General features: G+C 41.4%; 1 protein-coding gene across 2 annotated transcripts in view; it reads right to left on the bottom strand.

The window, feature by feature from the left end:
* The window catches only part of SCFD2 (sec1 family domain containing 2), a 479,293-nt gene that overhangs the window by 49,133 nt on the left and 413,649 nt on the right, over positions 1-16,511 (bottom strand). The window contains exon 6 of one of the 2 annotated variants that reach the window (XM_023183117.1): positions 16,167-16,271. The exons of the other annotated variant lie outside the window; for it this stretch is intronic. Within the exon in view, the coding sequence (XP_023038885.1) occupies positions 16,167-16,271 (105 nt within the window). The remainder of the gene's footprint in view (positions 1-16,166; positions 16,272-16,511) is intronic. 2 annotated transcript variants of the gene reach the window in all.

Here is a 16,511-nt window from a genome sequence, read left to right as displayed (position 1 = left end):
ATGCTTCCAGTTTTTGCCCATTCAGTATGATATTGCCTGTGGGTTTGTCATAAATAGCTCTTAATATTTTGAGATACGTTCCATCAATACCGAATTTATTGAGAGTTTTTAGCATGAAGGGCTGTTGAATTTTGTCAAAGCCTTTTCTGCATCTGTTGAGATAATCATGTGGTTTTTGTCTTTGGTTCTGTTTATATGCTGGATTACTTTTATTGATTTGTGTATGTTGAACCCGCCTTGCATTTCAAGGGATGCAGCCCACTTGATCATGGTGGATAAGCTTTTTGATGTGCTGCTGGATTCAGTTTGCCAGTATTTTATTGAGGATTTTTGCATCAATGTTCATCAGGGATATTGGTCTAAAATTCTCCTTTTTTGTTGTGTTTCTGCCTGGCTTTGGTATCAGGATGATGTTGGCCTCGTAAAATGAGTTAGGGAGCATTCCCTCTTTTTCTGTTAATTGGAATAGTTTCAGAAGGAATGGTACCAACTCCTCCTTGTACCTCTGGTAGAATTCAGTTGTGAGTCCATCTGGTCTTGAACTTTTTTTGGTTGGTAGACTATTAATTGTTGCCTCAATTTCAGAGCCTGCTATTGGTCTATTCAGGGATTCAACTTCTTCCTGGTTTAGTCTTGGAAGAGTGTAAGTGTCCAGGAAATTATCCATTTCTTCTAGGTTTTCTAGTTTATTTGCGTAGAGGTGTTTATAGTATTCTCTGATGGTAGTTTGTATTTCTGTGGGGTCGGTGGTGATATCCCCTTTATCATTTTTTATTGCATCTATTTGATTCTTCTCTCTTTTCTTCTTTATAAGTCTTGCTAGCAAAGACTTTTTTCAAAAAACCGACTCCTGGATTCATTGATTTTTTGGAGGGTTTTTTGTGTCTCTATCTCCTTCAGTTCTGCTCTGATCTTAGTTATTTCTTATCTTCTGCCAGCTTTTGAATGTGTTTGCTCTTGCTTCTCTAGTTCTTTTAATTGTGAAGTTAGGGTGTCAATTTTAGATCTTTCCTGCTTTCTCTTGTGGGCATTTAGTGCTATAAATTTCCCTCTACACGCTGCTTTAAATGTGTCCCAGAGATTCTGGTATGTTGTATCTTTGTTCTAATTGGTTTCAAAAAACATCTTTATTTCTGCCTTCATTTTGTTATGTACCCAGTAGTCATTCAGGAGCAGGTTGTTCAGATTCCATGTAGTTGAGCGGTTTTGATTGAGTTTCTTAGTCCTGAGTTCTAGTTTGATTGCACTGTGGTCTCAGAGACAGTTTGTTATAATTTCTGTCCTTTTACATTTGCTGAGGAGTGCTTTACTTCCAACTATGTGGTCAATTTTGGAATAAGTGCCATGTGGTGCTGAGAAGAATGTATATTCTGTTGATTTGGGGTGGAGAGTTCTGTAGATGTCTATTAGGCCCGCTTGGTGTAGAGTTGAGTTAAATTCCTGGATATCCTTGTTAACTTTCTGTGTCGTTGATCTGTCTAAAGTTGACAGTGGGGTGTTAAAGTCTCCCATTATTATTGTATGGGAGTCTAAGTCTCTTTGTAAGTCTCTAGGGACTTGCTTTATGAATCTGGGTGCTCCTGTATTGGGTGCATATATATTTAGGATAGTTAGCTCTTCCTGATGAATTGATCCCTTTATCATTATGTAATGGCCTTCTTTGTCTCTTTTGATATTTGATGGTTTAACATCTGTTTTATCAGAGACTAGGATTGCAAACCCTGCTGTTTTTTGTTTTTTATTTGCTTGGCAGATCTTCCTCCATCCCTTTATTTTGAGCCTATGTGTGTCTCTGCATGTGAGATGGGTCTCCTGAATACAGCAAACTGATGGGTCTTGATTCTTTATCCAATTTGCCAGTCTGTGTCTTTTAATTGGACAATTTAGTCCATTTACATTTAAGGTTAATATTGTTATGTGTGAACTTCATCCTGTCTTTATGATATTAGCTCGTTATTTTGCTCGTTAGTTGATGCAGTTTCTTCCTAGCATCGATGGTCTTTACAATTTGGCATGTTTTTGCAGTGGCTGCTACCAGTTTTTCCTTTCCCTGTTCAGTGCTTCCTTCAGGAGCTCTTGTAAGGCAGGCCTGGTGGTAACAAAATCTCTCAGCATTTGCTTGTCTGTAAAGAATTTTATTTCTCCTTCACTTATGAAGCTTAGTTTGGCTGGATATGAAATTCTGGGTTCAAAATTCTTTTCTTTAAGAATGTTGAATATTGGCCCCCACTCTCTTCCGTCTTGTAGAGTTTCTGCCAAGAGATCTGCTGTTAGTCTGATGGGCTTCCCTTTGTGTGTAACCCGACCTTTCTTTCTGGCTGCCCTTAACATTTTTTCCTTCATTTCAACTTTGGTGAATCTGACAATTATGTGTCTTGGAGTTGCTCTTCTCAAGGAGTATCTCTGCGGCATTCTCTGTATTTCCTGAATTCGAATGTTGGCCTGCCTTACTAGGTTGGGGAAGTTCTCCTGGATGATATCCTGCAGAGTATTTTCCAACTTGGTTCCATTTTCCCCATCACTTTCAGGCACACCAATGAGATGTAGATTTGGTCTTTTCACATAATCCCATATTTCTTGGAGGCTTTGTTCATTTCTTTTTACTCTTTTTTCTCTGCACTTTTCTTCTCGCTTCATTTTATTCATTTGATCTTCAGTCACTGATACTCTTTCTTCCAGTTGATCGAGTCAGTTACCGAAGCTTGTGCATTTGTCACGTCATTCTTGTTTCATGGTTTTCATCTCTATCAGTTCTTTTATGGTCTTCTCTGCTTTGATTATTCTAGTTATCCATTCATCCATTCTTTTTTCAAGGTTTTTAGTTTCTTTTCGCTGGGTACATAGTTCCTCCTTTAGCTCTGAGAAGTTTGATCAACTGAAGCCTTCTTCTCTCAACTCGTCAAAGTCATTCTCCATCCAGCTTTGTTCCATTGCTGGCGATGAGCTGCGTTCCTTTGGCGGGGCAGATGCGCTCTGATTTTTTGAATTTCCAGCTTTTCTGCACTGCTTTTTCCCCATCTTTGTGGTTTTATCTGCCTTTGGTCTTTGATGATGGTGAAGTACTGATTGGGTTTTGGTGTGGGTGTCCTTCCTGTTTGTTAGTTTTCCTTCTAACAGTCAGGACCCTCAGCTGCAGGTCTGTTGGAGTTTGCTTGAGGTCCAGTCCAGACCCTGTTTGCCTGGGTATCAGCAGCGGAGGCTGTAGAAGATAGAATATTGCTGAAAAGCGAGAGTTGCTGTCTGATTCTTTCTCTGGAAGCTTCATCTCAGAGGTGTACCCAGCCATATGAGGTGTGAGGTGTCGGTCTGCACCTAGTGGGGGATATCTCCCAGTTAGGCTACTCAGGGGTCAGGGACCCACTTGAGCAGGCAGTCTGTCTGTTCTCTGATCTCAACCTCCATGCTGGAGAACTACTGCTCTCTTCAAAGTTGTCAGACAGGGACATTTACATCTGCAGAGATGTCTGCTGTGTTTTTTTTTTGGCTATGCCCTGTCCCCAGAGATGAAGTCTACACAGGCAGGCAGGCCTCCTTGAGTTGAGGTGAGCTCCACCCAATTCGAGCTTCCTGGTGGCTTTGTTTACCTACTTAAGCCTCAGCAATGATGGGCGCCCCTCCCCCAGCCTTGCTGTCACCTTGCAGTTAGATCTCAGACTGCTGTGCTAGCAAAGAGGGAGGCTCCGTGGGCGTGGGACCCTCCAGGCCAGGTGTGGGATATAATCTCCTGGTGTGCCATTTGGTAAGACCCTGGTGAAGCGCAGTATTAGGGTGGGAGTTACCCGATTTTCCAGGTGTTGTGTGTCTCAGTTTCCCTTGGCTAGGAAAAGGAATTCCCTTTTGCCTTGTGCTACCCAGGTGAGGCAATGCCTCGTCCTGTTTCAGCTCTTGCTGGTTGGGCTGCCCCTGCTCACCAGCACCGACTGTCCAACACGCCCCAGTGAGATGAACCTGGTACCTCAGCTGAAAATGCAGAAATCACCCATCTTCTGTGTTGCTCACGCTGGGAGCTGGAGGTTGGAGCTGTTCCTGTTCGGCCATCTTGGGCGCCCCCTCTGCTGTCTTTCATATCTGCTAAGGCCACATATATATGTATGCTAATATGCTATTATATATATATGTGCTGTATGTGCTATTTCATATCTGCTAAGGCCATATATGATCAACAAAACACTTAATTCACATTTAAACAGAAGAGATGCTAAAATGGAGGGAGTTGCAAATACCTTTCTTTTTGGGAATACCTAGGTCTGTCTCTGGGTTAGATGCTAACAATGTGGTTGGTAGCTAGACCTTGGATCCTTCTTTTTTGGCCACACGAGGTGTGAGGTATCCCGGGCCTGGTTGCACAGCCTCCTTTGAATCTCTGCTCTGTAAGGTGCTGTATTCAGTTACTTCTTATAAGCCCCTGACAGGCTGTTCCATTAAGCCAGCTTATGAGATAACAGCCTTTTGTAAGGAAACTTTAAGTGTCCAATTCCAGTCAATTCTCATTTGATCCACTTAGTTAAACAGATAATAAACCAGAAGCTGATTGTAACCTTTAGCCAAGCACAGTCTGTGTACTTCAGTTGCCCACTTCTTGATAGGGGAGGCCCTCAATCCCCGAGGGTGCCCTATGTTCTCGCATAACCAGGGGATGACTCATGCCCCTGTAATTTCTTTCTATAGAGGGCTTGAGGACCTCCTGGGCAGGGGTCTAGTTACCCCTCAGATCAACAAAATAGGGCTCCTGTGTCAGCATCTACACTTCCTCCATTCCCCCCTCACCCTTCTCCACTTACTGAAGCCCCTTTCCTTCAGCAGAGTGACAAGAATGGTTTCCATGGCTCTGTACACCACAGGGACACATAGTGTGGGTCCATTTCCAGCCCCAACATAATTAAAATGGAGAGAAAACAGAACAGCTTAATGATCCTTCTGGGATGGCTGAAATGAAGCTCTACTCCGTATTCCAGTCTACCTAGTTCTCTTCTGTTTGGTTCTCTCAGGAAATAGTCTTGAAGCTTGCTGGTGCTTGGGGCACGTTTTCATAAGAACCTGGTTTCCATAAGTTTGGCTTCATTACTTAGGTATTTAGGAAAATAAAACATCTTTCATCAGAAGGGTACTTCAGTCTGGGTTCGAGCTGAAGTAGCCCTTACCTGAGGCCTTCAAACACATACACACACACACACACACACGCACGCACGTGTGCGTGTGTGCATGCATGTGCCTGTACACATATGCATTTATGCAGGTCAAGCATAAAGCATGCACACGTGTGGCTTGATAAGCTGGGAGTAGGAGGGCATAGCTAGAGTAGGATTTGAAATGTCTCCCTATTTACTGATATCATTATCTGCACAGTTCTAAAGGCCCCTCAGGCCCCTCACATCTGTTTGGGAAAAGCCAGGGTCAAAAAATACGCTTTAACTCTGGTCAAGAGGCTATTTTCTCATCTGGTCTAAGGCTGGTCTCATTTTTCTACTGGCCTGAGTTTGAGAAGCTCAGGCCCACTTTCTAGTTTGCACTCCTGCCTGCCTGCCTGCCTTCCTCTCAGCAAGCCCCAACACAGCAGGGGCCACCTCCATGAGCTCCTGGGGCAGTGAGAGAAAGAGTTGGCTTGGAGGTGTGACACAGCCAGAGAGGGCAGAGCACAGGGGGTCACGACCTCCCCCATCCATCCAGCAGTCTGACAACGCCTTTTCTCTCTTTTCAAATGATTGTTTTTAAAATGGAGTCTTTTCTCAGGGCTTTCAATAAATGTTTGGCAAATGAAAACAAAACTAAATGAAGTAAAAACCAAATAAACCTTAGCAAGTGGCATCATATCTGAAATTTTCTAGTGACGCTGACTGTATAAAACCCCTCTTGAGTAGGACAGTCCCGGGAAGTGCATGAGGCAAATAAACAATAGAAGCCCTCTTTCCAAATATGCTTGAACTGATGTGTGATTGGAAAAGTCATTAAAAGAGGGGGATCATGAAAAATCAATCTTTCTCTTACAAACATTTCTAAATTACTCTATCCACACCTCCATATGTATAACTATATATACATATATGTAATCTTTAAATTAAAATATAAATGTGTTTTCACTCACTAATCCTTTGATGACAGACCAAGTTAATTTTTTTTTTATTTTTTATTTTTTATTTTTTTTTAGTATTGTCTGCTGATTAGAGTTCTTTTTAAAAAACCATTATTTACCATGTAGGATTTCTGACATACCATATGCAATCCCATTTAAAGTGGAACCAGAAGTTAAAGACACCTGCAGCACAATCTCAGGACAGAATTCTTCTAGATTTTAAATTGTTTTCTTCAATCTTTTACATTTGCCTTGTTCACACCTAATTCAAAAGCATTTTATTAATGACCCATTTTTACTGAGTCTTTCACAAACATCCAATTTGTTTTTCACTGAGACAATTTTCTTTTAGAGTTCATACTTCATCAGTATGTGAGAACATTTAATTAAATCTTGCAACTTAATAACAAGTACAACTGGCACACAGGTTTGAGAACAAACACAGTTGACTTTCGGAAACCCACAACTCAGCTGGGAGGAGCAGGTGTGCACAGGAGATGGAAACAGCTTTAGAGCTGTGATTGGTCAGGGTTTTGGTGTTAGTCCTATTTTATAAAAGGATTGTGAAGTGTGAGGATTCCATTCACCTGACTGGGTCAAGTGGAGGCTGGTTTAGAATATATAAATTACATCTATTATATATACATATATTTATTAGATGTATTACATATAATTTATATAAATCAAAACCATATAAGTACATATTTCTGAGGTTCTATATTTATACTACCCAGGCAGTTGTATCTGTTATCAATTTCATGTTTTATAACCTAATGTAGCTTTAAGTTCTAACATAAAAAAATTATAGTCTAGGTGCAGTGGCTCATGCCTGCAATCCCAGAACTTTGGGAGACTGAGGTGGGAGGAACACTTGAGGCTAGGAGTGTGAGACCAGCCTGGTCAACATAGCAAGACTCTGTCTCTACAAAAAATTTTTTAAAAAATAGCCAATGTGGCGGTGCACACCTGTAGTCTCAGCTGCTTGGGAGGCTGAGGTGGGAGGATCACTTCAGCCCAGGAGTTTGAGCCTACAGTGAGCTATGATCACCACTGTTCTCCAGCTTGAGTGACAGAGTGAGACTCTGTCTCAAGAAAATTATAATCTAGGTTGTCAGACATCAGGTTTCATAGGGATAATTTCCTCCTTCATCATAGAGTTCTTGAGTTACATACCACACAGCAGGGCACCTCAGCAGGTGTGGAGGTAATGATATAAAGAGGCCTGGATTAGTGAGGAAGGCAGACTAACAAAATTAGAGCTGTAACTATCTAGGTGAGGTCACAAAAGGCCAAAGACAAATAGGCATGCACAAAGGGGGACTCCTTCTTGAAGTCCTCCCAGAAGTCTCCCCTCTGGATCCTGCTTGGTGTCTTGGAGTCTCCTAGCCTATAGTTTTTGCTCCCATAGTTATTGCAGTCTGAAGCCTATAGTTATTGCTCAAATGCCAAAGGAAGACAGGCGAGAGGAGGCGTGAGGACATGCTCCAGTGGGAGCAGAGACTCTGGATTCTCCTTGCATGCCTAGTACAGTAGTTAGCTCACAGAAGACATTCACTGCATAGTTTTTAAATAAGTGAGTGGGGAAAATAGAGAGGTTATAGAAAAAATAGTTAAATCAGACCAAAAAATGACATAAAGCAGCAGCACTGATTTTCTTGAGTGGCTGATAAACTGTCTCTGCATGAAATTTCAAACAAAGAGCTCCCAGATGGTTTTGAGCAGTTGCAGCCTACATGGGTAAGTGGATAAATTCCCAAAAAGGGTACTTGAGAAGAGTAACCTCAATTGGCTGATAAATTCTGTTTGTCTATTTAACAAGCAAAACTAAACTATACATGGTTTAGGTATACACACATATGTGACAAAAACTCTGAAGTTTGTGTTTATCATTCTCCTCTGTTTTAAAGAGAAAGATGGGTGAGGATGTCTTCTTTTGAGAAATGTCTGTTCATATCCTTTCCCCACTTTTTGATGGGGTTGTTTGTTTTTTTCTTGTGTATTTGTTTCAGTTCTTTGTAGATTCTGGAAATTAGCCCTTTGTCAGATGAGTAGATTGCAAAAATTTTCTCCCATTCTGTAGGTTGCCTGTTCACTCTGATGGTAGTTTCTTTTGCTGTGCAGAAGCTCTTTAGTTTAATTAGATCCCATTTGTCAATTTTGGCTTTTGCTGCCGTTGCTTTTGGTGTTTTAGACATGAAGTCCTTGCCCATGCCTATGTCCTGAATGGTACTACCTAGATTTTCTTCTAGGGTTTTTATGGTATTAGGTCTAACATTTAAGTCTCTAATCCATCTTGAATTAATCTTCGTATAAGGAGTAAGGAAAGGATCCAGTTTCAGCTTTCTACTTATGGCTAGCCAATTTTCCCAGCACCATTTATTAAATAGGGAATCCTTTCCCCATTTCTTGTTTTCAAAACCACAATGAGATACCATCTCACACCAGTTAGAATGGCAATCATTAAAAAATCAGGAAACAACAGCTGTTGGAGAGGATGTGGAGAAATAGGAACACTTTTACACTGTTGGTGGGACTGTAAACTAGTTCAACCATTATGGAAAACAGTATGGCAATTCCTCAAAGATCTAGAACTAGATGTACCATATGACCCAGCCATCCCACTACTGGGTATATACCCAAAGGATTATAAATTATTCTACTACAAAGACACATGCACACGTATGTTTATTGCGGCACTATTCACAATAGCAAAGACTTGGAATCAACCCAAATGTCCATCAGTGACAGACTGGATTAAGAAAATGTGGCACATATACACCATGGAATACTATGCAGCCATAAAAAAGGATGAGTTTGCGTCCTTTGTAGGGACATGGATGCAGCTGGAAACCATTATTCTTAGCAAACTATCACAAGAAGAGAAAACCAAACACCGCATGTTCTCACTCATAGGTGGGAACTGAACTATGAGCTCACTTGGACTCGGGAAGGGGAACATCACACAATGGGGCCTGTCATGGGGAGGGGGGAGGAGGGAGGGATTGCATTGGGGAGTTATACCTGATATAAATGATGAATTGATGGGTGCTGACGAGTTGATGGGTGCAGCACACCAACATGGCACATGTATACATATGTAACAAACCTGCACGTTATGCACATGTACCCTAGAACTTAAAGTCTAATAAAAAAAAAAAAAAAAAAAGATGGGTGAGGAAGGCAGATTCATCTGGAGGCAGGGAAGCAAAGTGCCAGGATAGGGTGGTGGAGTCACAGGTGTTTATTATATAAGTATGTTTTATACCACACAGATCACGTAATTTTTATATGTATCAGCTATTACCTTAAAAATATAACAAAACAAAAACCAGCTGCACTACTTTCTAAAGCCTCCAGCAAATTCGGCTTTTTAAAACAGCTGATTAAAGGGGAAAATGACAGGTGAAATCTATTACTATTAGGCAGGTTTGGGATGTGTGATGGATATGGAAAGACTTGTGCATTCAAAAGAGAATGTGACATGGTTGCAAGAGGCTGCCCAGCTAGAATTCTAAGGTTTTTTTGTGAGAAATCACGTGGTGGGAAGCCTGAAGGAAGGAAAACGCTTCAGAACCTGCACAGTCTTAAATGCAGGTTTGCCTGGCAGGTTGCAAAGTTGCCAGAGAGGCCCAGAAAGCGGGAATTCTGTTGGGGATGCAGGCACTGGGATAAGCAGCCCTTTGATCCTGAACATCTGTACTGCTCCAGGAAGCATTGCTACAAAAAGAATAAAATACCTAGGAATCCAACTTACAAGGGATGTGCTGGACCTCTTCAGGGAGAACTGCAAACTACTGCTTAAGGAAATAAGAGAGGACACAAACAAATGGAAGAACATTCCATGCTCGTGGATAGAATCAATATTGTGAAAATGGCCATACTTTCCAAAGTAATTTATAGATTCACTGCTATTTCCATTAAACTACCATTGACATTCTTCACAGAATTAGAAGAAACTACTTTAAAATGCATATGGAAACAAAAAAGAGCCTGTATAGCCAAGACGATCCTAAGCAAAAAGAACAAAGCTGGAGGCATCACACTACCTGACTTGGAACTATACTACAAGGCTACAGTAACCAAAACAGCATGGTACTGGTACAAAAATAGACACATAGAACAATGGAACAGAATAGAGATCTCAGAAATAAGACCACACATCTACAACCATCTGATCTTTGACAAACCTGTCAAAAACAAGCAATAGGGAAAGGATTCCCTATTTAATAAATGGTGCTGGGAAAACTGGCTAGCCATATGCAGAAAATTGAAACTGGACCCCTTTTTATGCCTTATACAAAAATTAACTTAAGATGGATTAAATACTTAAATGTAAAACCTAAAACCAGGAGAAACACTTGGAGAAAATCTAGGCAATACCATTCAGGATATAGGCACGGGCAAAGATTTCATGACAAAAACATCAAAAGCAATTGCAATGAAAGCAAAAATTGACAAATGGGAAGCATCAAGCAGGCAGAAAAATAGACGATCCTAGATAATCACGAAAACAATGGAATAACCCCAACTATTTCTAAAAAGTTTCTCTAAGCTGCCTATGTGAAAAATCTCTCTAAAATCGCTCTCTTCTGACTACCATAATTGTAAAATAACAGTTTATCCAAAGGTTTTATGTGTTAAATAAGGGAAGTGTGGAGGACTATAAAAAAATATCATGATACTGTATCACAGTAATTAATACAATTTCATATGTTGGTTATTAGGTTGTCTATTAAATCAATCTAAATACACTGTAGACAAAGAGATTCTAAAGTTCAGCATTCAGAGTAAACTGAAATACAATGTTTGAGGTTATTTCTTTAAAAAGGTAGGCATCAGATTTTTGATCAGTTACCTAATGTTCTATTATCAGCTGTCGCTATGGGAAAATCAGATCTCTTATAGCATTTTGACTTTGGGCCCTTTTTCCAGCAATTAAACCTACTATTAGTGGGGGAAATGCCCATATACAGCCACTTATGCCAGGCTAAGGTTCATCAATCTTCCCATTCCCAAGGAAGGCAGCACACAGTCTCCTACTAGGAATTGCAGCCAAGTTCTCAAACAGGCATATCTCACTAGGAGTGCTTCCTAAAAGGTGGATTGTTTTTAGTCCATTGAATTAATTCTATTGAATAACAAACTTGCCACTTTCACTATAATAAGTTCCCTCTCAAAGTGTGTTGACATTTCTGGTGGTTCTGAATAGCTTAAAATGGTTTGCTGGACTCTCAGAGCTGACTTGAGAGACTATCTGGATCTGGTTGTTTTCAAAAGTTGTGGGGCAGTAGAGCCCGGGGAGCTATGCTGCACCTGATAGAAGAACACTATGACATTATTACCACTGCCTTCGTCTTCTGAACTAGGAGAAAACAAGGTACACAAAAGAGTTACCACAACTTGCCCATGAGTTAAGCACAGCTGGCAGTTTTCCTGTTAATATTTGCTTACTTCTTTTTTTTTGTTTTTGTTTTTTTTTTTTTTTTTTCAGAGTAGGGAGTGCAGGGTGCTACAAAAGATGAAGCAGCAATGAAGTTAAGAAAACACAGGATAGATGAAAACTTACGGTGAGGAAATTTTGATCTGCTTACTTTATTTTTCTTTGAATTGGATAAAGACTGCCATAATTTGATTTTAGCAGGAAATATTCCCCCAGTGTATAGTTTCAGAATGAATGGGCCAGTCCAGCTTCTCAGAGAGAGTGACATGGAAGCCCAGATGCATCTTCTGTGGATAGTCCTTTTGAGACCTGCTGGAGGCTGATCCCTCCTGCCCTCCAGGAAGCATATCTGATGTGCCACTTCCTGCAACAAGTCCCATACCTTCTTACCCTCCACACTGTCTACCCCTATATTTCATCACGAAGATGTGTGGCTATATGTGTGGGAGGAGGATTCTACCTGATGCAGCTGCAGCAGAGGCCCCAGGGCTCCCCCAAGAAGACCACCTAGAAGGTTTCCTGGAGGTGCAGGCCAAGAAGGAAGCTGTGAAGGATGACATCAGGTATACTATTTCTGCTCTTTTCTGAATCTTAGCCCAAGACCAGTCTTGTTGCTGGTTTAAAAAATAGTACCAAAGGCCCACCTCACATGGTGATTTGTTTTAAGAGACAAGCTTATACTTTATTTTAGAAATGCCAATAAAATTGGAGTCCAGTGTGGCAGTCATATGGTGACACTTCTGGCTGTGATGTGCCCCTGGAAAATGCTTTTCTTATTCGGTTACAAAGAATAGTTCATTCAGAGTTTAGCTTGTCTGCTAATTACGCAAATCTCTGTCACAACTAATTGTCCATTTGCAGAAAAGGATGGAATCAGAAGACCAAGTCATGGCATACTTAAAAGCCTTTCAGACTACTGTCTGCCTTCCCCACCTCTTGTTCTCACTGTTATTTGGAAGAGTTCTTTAAAAATCTTCTTTTTCCCATTATGTTTCTTGAGGTCCAGCCTTACCATGTTATCATAAGATTCTGTAAGTATTGGGGGAATAGTAGTGTCTTTTTTTTTTTCATATTTTTGGGGAAGGCAATAATATGGGATTATTTTGTGATCTATTTGAGAAAGAGGCAAGAATAAAAGGGAAGCTTAGTGGCCTAATGTTTCTTTCATCCCTTTGCTTCTTAGAAGAGAAGGGCAATTTGAGTTTATTTTTCTTCCAGTAGCAGACAGATCAAATGAGGCCCCCACTTTCTCCCCTCCCCCAACACACACACAAATCACTCTCTGACCCAATCTAAGGTTCCACTGCACCTGTTGTTGTAAATCTCCATTGAACCGAGCCAGCATCACTATGCCTGAAATTTAAGCCCCCACTAAATGAGGCCCCTTATCTATCACTTTTCTCTATTTTCTTTTGGAGGCAGCATGAATTAGTGCATAGGTTAGGCATGCTTGATTCAGAGTTGGGACGCAGTCCAGAGAGGGTTGCCAGTGGGCCGTGGTGAGGAGGAGAAGGGTAGAAATATTCCCCTTCTTCTCATCCCTTTCTGAGGCAAGGCTGAGCCTTGAAAGTGGATTCCAGAAACAAATGCAGAAAAATCAGGGACGCTTACGGAAAGACGTCTCCCTCTTGAAAGTCACTTAGGCTCAAAGCACATTCAAGTAGCATTGCAAGCAGGGTTAGGGTCTGGAAAAAGTAGGACAGAAAGCAGCAGCTCTCTCTGTTTCCCTGACCCTGAGGACAGGGCTAGACTTCCTGCTATCTGCAGCCTTCTAGGTACTCCTTACCTGGCCCAACCCCACTCCAGACTTAAGCCCCCATGGAGATACTCACTCATTTCCTTCAGCCTCTGGCAGAGATAACTAAGATGAATCTCATTGTTTACAGGACTACTTGAACTCTTAACTGAGTTATCGCAAAGATTTAGGGCTTCTAGGCTTTCACTTGTTTCTGTGCAGGGACAATTTCAAAAGGGTTGGAGAAATGCACAAGGATGTAAGTTCCAAGGATGTTCATGGCAATATTGTTTATAATAGTGAAAAACTGGAATTAAATATCCATTAATAAGAGGATACAAATCAATGTGTTTGATTTATTTATTGATAAAAGAAGATGACCATGCTAGATTAAGCGACAAGAGTTGGTTGCTGAAGAGTATGAATGGACATTATTGTCCCATAGAACTTTCTGCAATGATGAATAGTCCATACCTGTGTGGTTCCATACAGTAGCAACTAGCTACATATGGCCAGTACTTGAAATGTGGCCAGTGTGACACGGGATCTCAATTTCAGATTGTGTTTAACTTTACTAAATCTAAATAGCCACATGTGGCTAGTGGTTACTGTATTGCATTGCACAGCAGTAGAATGTAAGTCCAGTGGGAATAAAGATCTCTAATTACAATGAATAGGAGCTTCCCAAAACAGTGCTTGTGCTTGGCATATGGAAGAAGCTCAATAAATAGTTGCTGAATGAAACAATTGCCTGTTAAGTGTTATTGTGTCAGGAATTATGGGAGATTTCTTTTTCTACTTTATATGATTCTGTTATGATTTTTAAATAATTTAAGTGTTTAATTAACAAGAACAACAACAAAATTCTGTGTGGAGACTGAAGCAATTCCACCTTGAAAGCTAATCTACCATGCTGGCTCCTGATCAACACCTGTTCCAGGAAGACCTCTAAGATTTCCGGTTTATCGATTGTTCCTTGTGTAAGAGCACATACTCACTGTAAATCCTGCCCTTAGGTCAAATATCCTTGATGTTGTAATACTTTGATTGTTCTACATATACCTTATAAACCAGCCCTCCCCTATGGTATGTAAACCCTGGGTCTGGGGGTTAATGACATGGGGATCCACCATTGTGTCTCACCACTGCCTGAGACACAGACATGGCTTCTGTTAAACATTTAAAGTCCCTATTAAATGTTTCTTTCTAAGAAGTTGGATATGTCAGCCTCTTTCTTTGGCATCTCAGCTTCCTCAGACTTTGGGGTAGGTTTGCATAGACCTGCCCAATGCAAAACAAATTCAAGTTCTGAGAAGCAACACATATCTATCTCATCCTTTCCTTTTTCTTTTCTCTTCTTTTCTTTTCTTTAGACAGAGTTTTGCTTTGTTGCCCAGGTTGGAGTGCAATGGCATGATCTCGGCTCACCACAACCTCTGCCTCCCAAGTAACTGGGATTACAGGCACGCACCACCACGCCCAGCTAATTTTGTATTTTTAGTAGAGACAGGGTTTCTCCATGTTGTTCAGGCTGGTCTCAAACTCCTGACCTCAGATGATCAGCCTGCCTCAGCCTCCCAAAGTGCTGGGATTACAGGTGTGAGCCACTGCACCCAGCCTTCCTTTCCTTTTTCATGGCTGTCTAAATGACTGCTCACTGTGGCTGGTGGGAGGAAGGCTGACTCCTGGGTAGTGATGTAATTTATTGCTGGGTACCTGGATTAACTTTCCCTGATAAACATTACTGGGTGCCACAGCTCCACCTGCTTAAACTTACCCTCCTTTCCTTGATGCCTGGAAAAAACCACAGCCTCCATTTCATTTTTCATTAGTCAATGCAGTCGTCAGGATTTCCATATGTCTGAACAAGGTTAACAGCAGTGGGGAAAAAACCTGATATATTGTCTCTGCCATTGAAATATGGGGTCAGGTACATATAGTTTTGTAATTTACAAGGTCAGCCACAGTACTGATTCATAGCCTTTCTAAGTCAATGAGTGTCTTAGTAATAAAACTCTAAAATACCTCTTCACTTCTCCCGAGCACCCATCAAGTCTGTCTGCCAACTCAGTTTTCGGTTCTCTCCTCAAGTCTTGGTGAACACCAGTTAGACTTCCAATGTCAGGCTGGTCCCTCTAGCTCTGACTCACCTGCTCTTCTCCTTCAAAGCCTGACTCTAGAAGCCAACTCCAGAGCACTCCTCTCCACTCCTCTGCCTCCTTCAGCTCACGGATGTTGTATCTGCTCGATCCATGTTTCCCAAACTTCATTCATTTATCACCTTCACTTCTGCAACTTCTTTGTACTGTCTACTCCATTGTTTACTCAGTCTTCTCCTGTAAGTTGACTTTAAATCAACTCATGTATTTTTTTAGCTATAAGCTGATCTTCCTTCCTTTCAATAAATATTTATTGAGTGCTGACTACTGCTAGGCACTGAAGGTATATTGTCTGTGCTCACGGAGCCTACACTTCAGTGGTAGGAAACAGACATATACACATAAATAAATCATGTGATATTAGAGGTAAGTGCTTAGAAGAAAAATGGAGGTAGGGGACATTTTACATGTGGCCAAAAAGGGCCTCTTGGAGGAGTTTGCAGAGACTTTTTGAAGTGAGTAGGCAAACACTGCAGATACCTGGGGGAAAACTTTCTGGGCAGAAGGGCAGCAAGCACAAAGGCCCTGAGGCAGGAATGAGCTTAAGTTCTAGAAGAGCAAGGGGACCAAGTGGCTGGCTGAGGGGTAGGGAATGCAGAACACGTGAGAGAGGCAGGGAGGGCCAGATCACATGGGGGCATGTACAGAGTCACAGACAAAGGAGCAGGAGAGAAAAGAAAAGAGCATGCACATGGATGAAGGCTGGAAAGGAAGGCACATTCACAAGCCTGAACACCTTATTAGGCTGATGAGTGGACTTACGTGGGGGCACCAGGAGAGAAGCAGACCATCTGCAAGGGGCTCCTGTAGAGAGCATACAAGCTCTGCACTTCACATGTCCATTTTCAATGTCTCCTCCATCCCTTCCTGACAGTAAGAACACGATGAAATTCAATGGGACAGAAAGCCACATTATGAAACACCATAATCATCCGAATTGTTATAGGAGTAAGCTATAGCATGGCTTCATTGTCACCAGCCTCTGTTGTGAGAGGGTCAATATTGTAATGCCAGAGTCACCAATTGAGCATGTGAAGAGGAGGGAGGAGAGTGCCAATCTCAGAAGCTTGACATTGGCACCTCTGCCGGATTTAATTGAAAGTGAGC

The sequence above is a fragment of the Piliocolobus tephrosceles genome, chromosome 3, assembly GCF_002776525.5.
Source record: "Piliocolobus tephrosceles isolate RC106 chromosome 3, ASM277652v3, whole genome shotgun sequence".
Taxonomy (NCBI): Eukaryota; Metazoa; Chordata; class Mammalia; order Primates; family Cercopithecidae; genus Piliocolobus; species Piliocolobus tephrosceles.
Note: the sequence above shows the minus strand (reverse complement) of the source record. Positions and strands in the feature narration are given on the sequence as shown.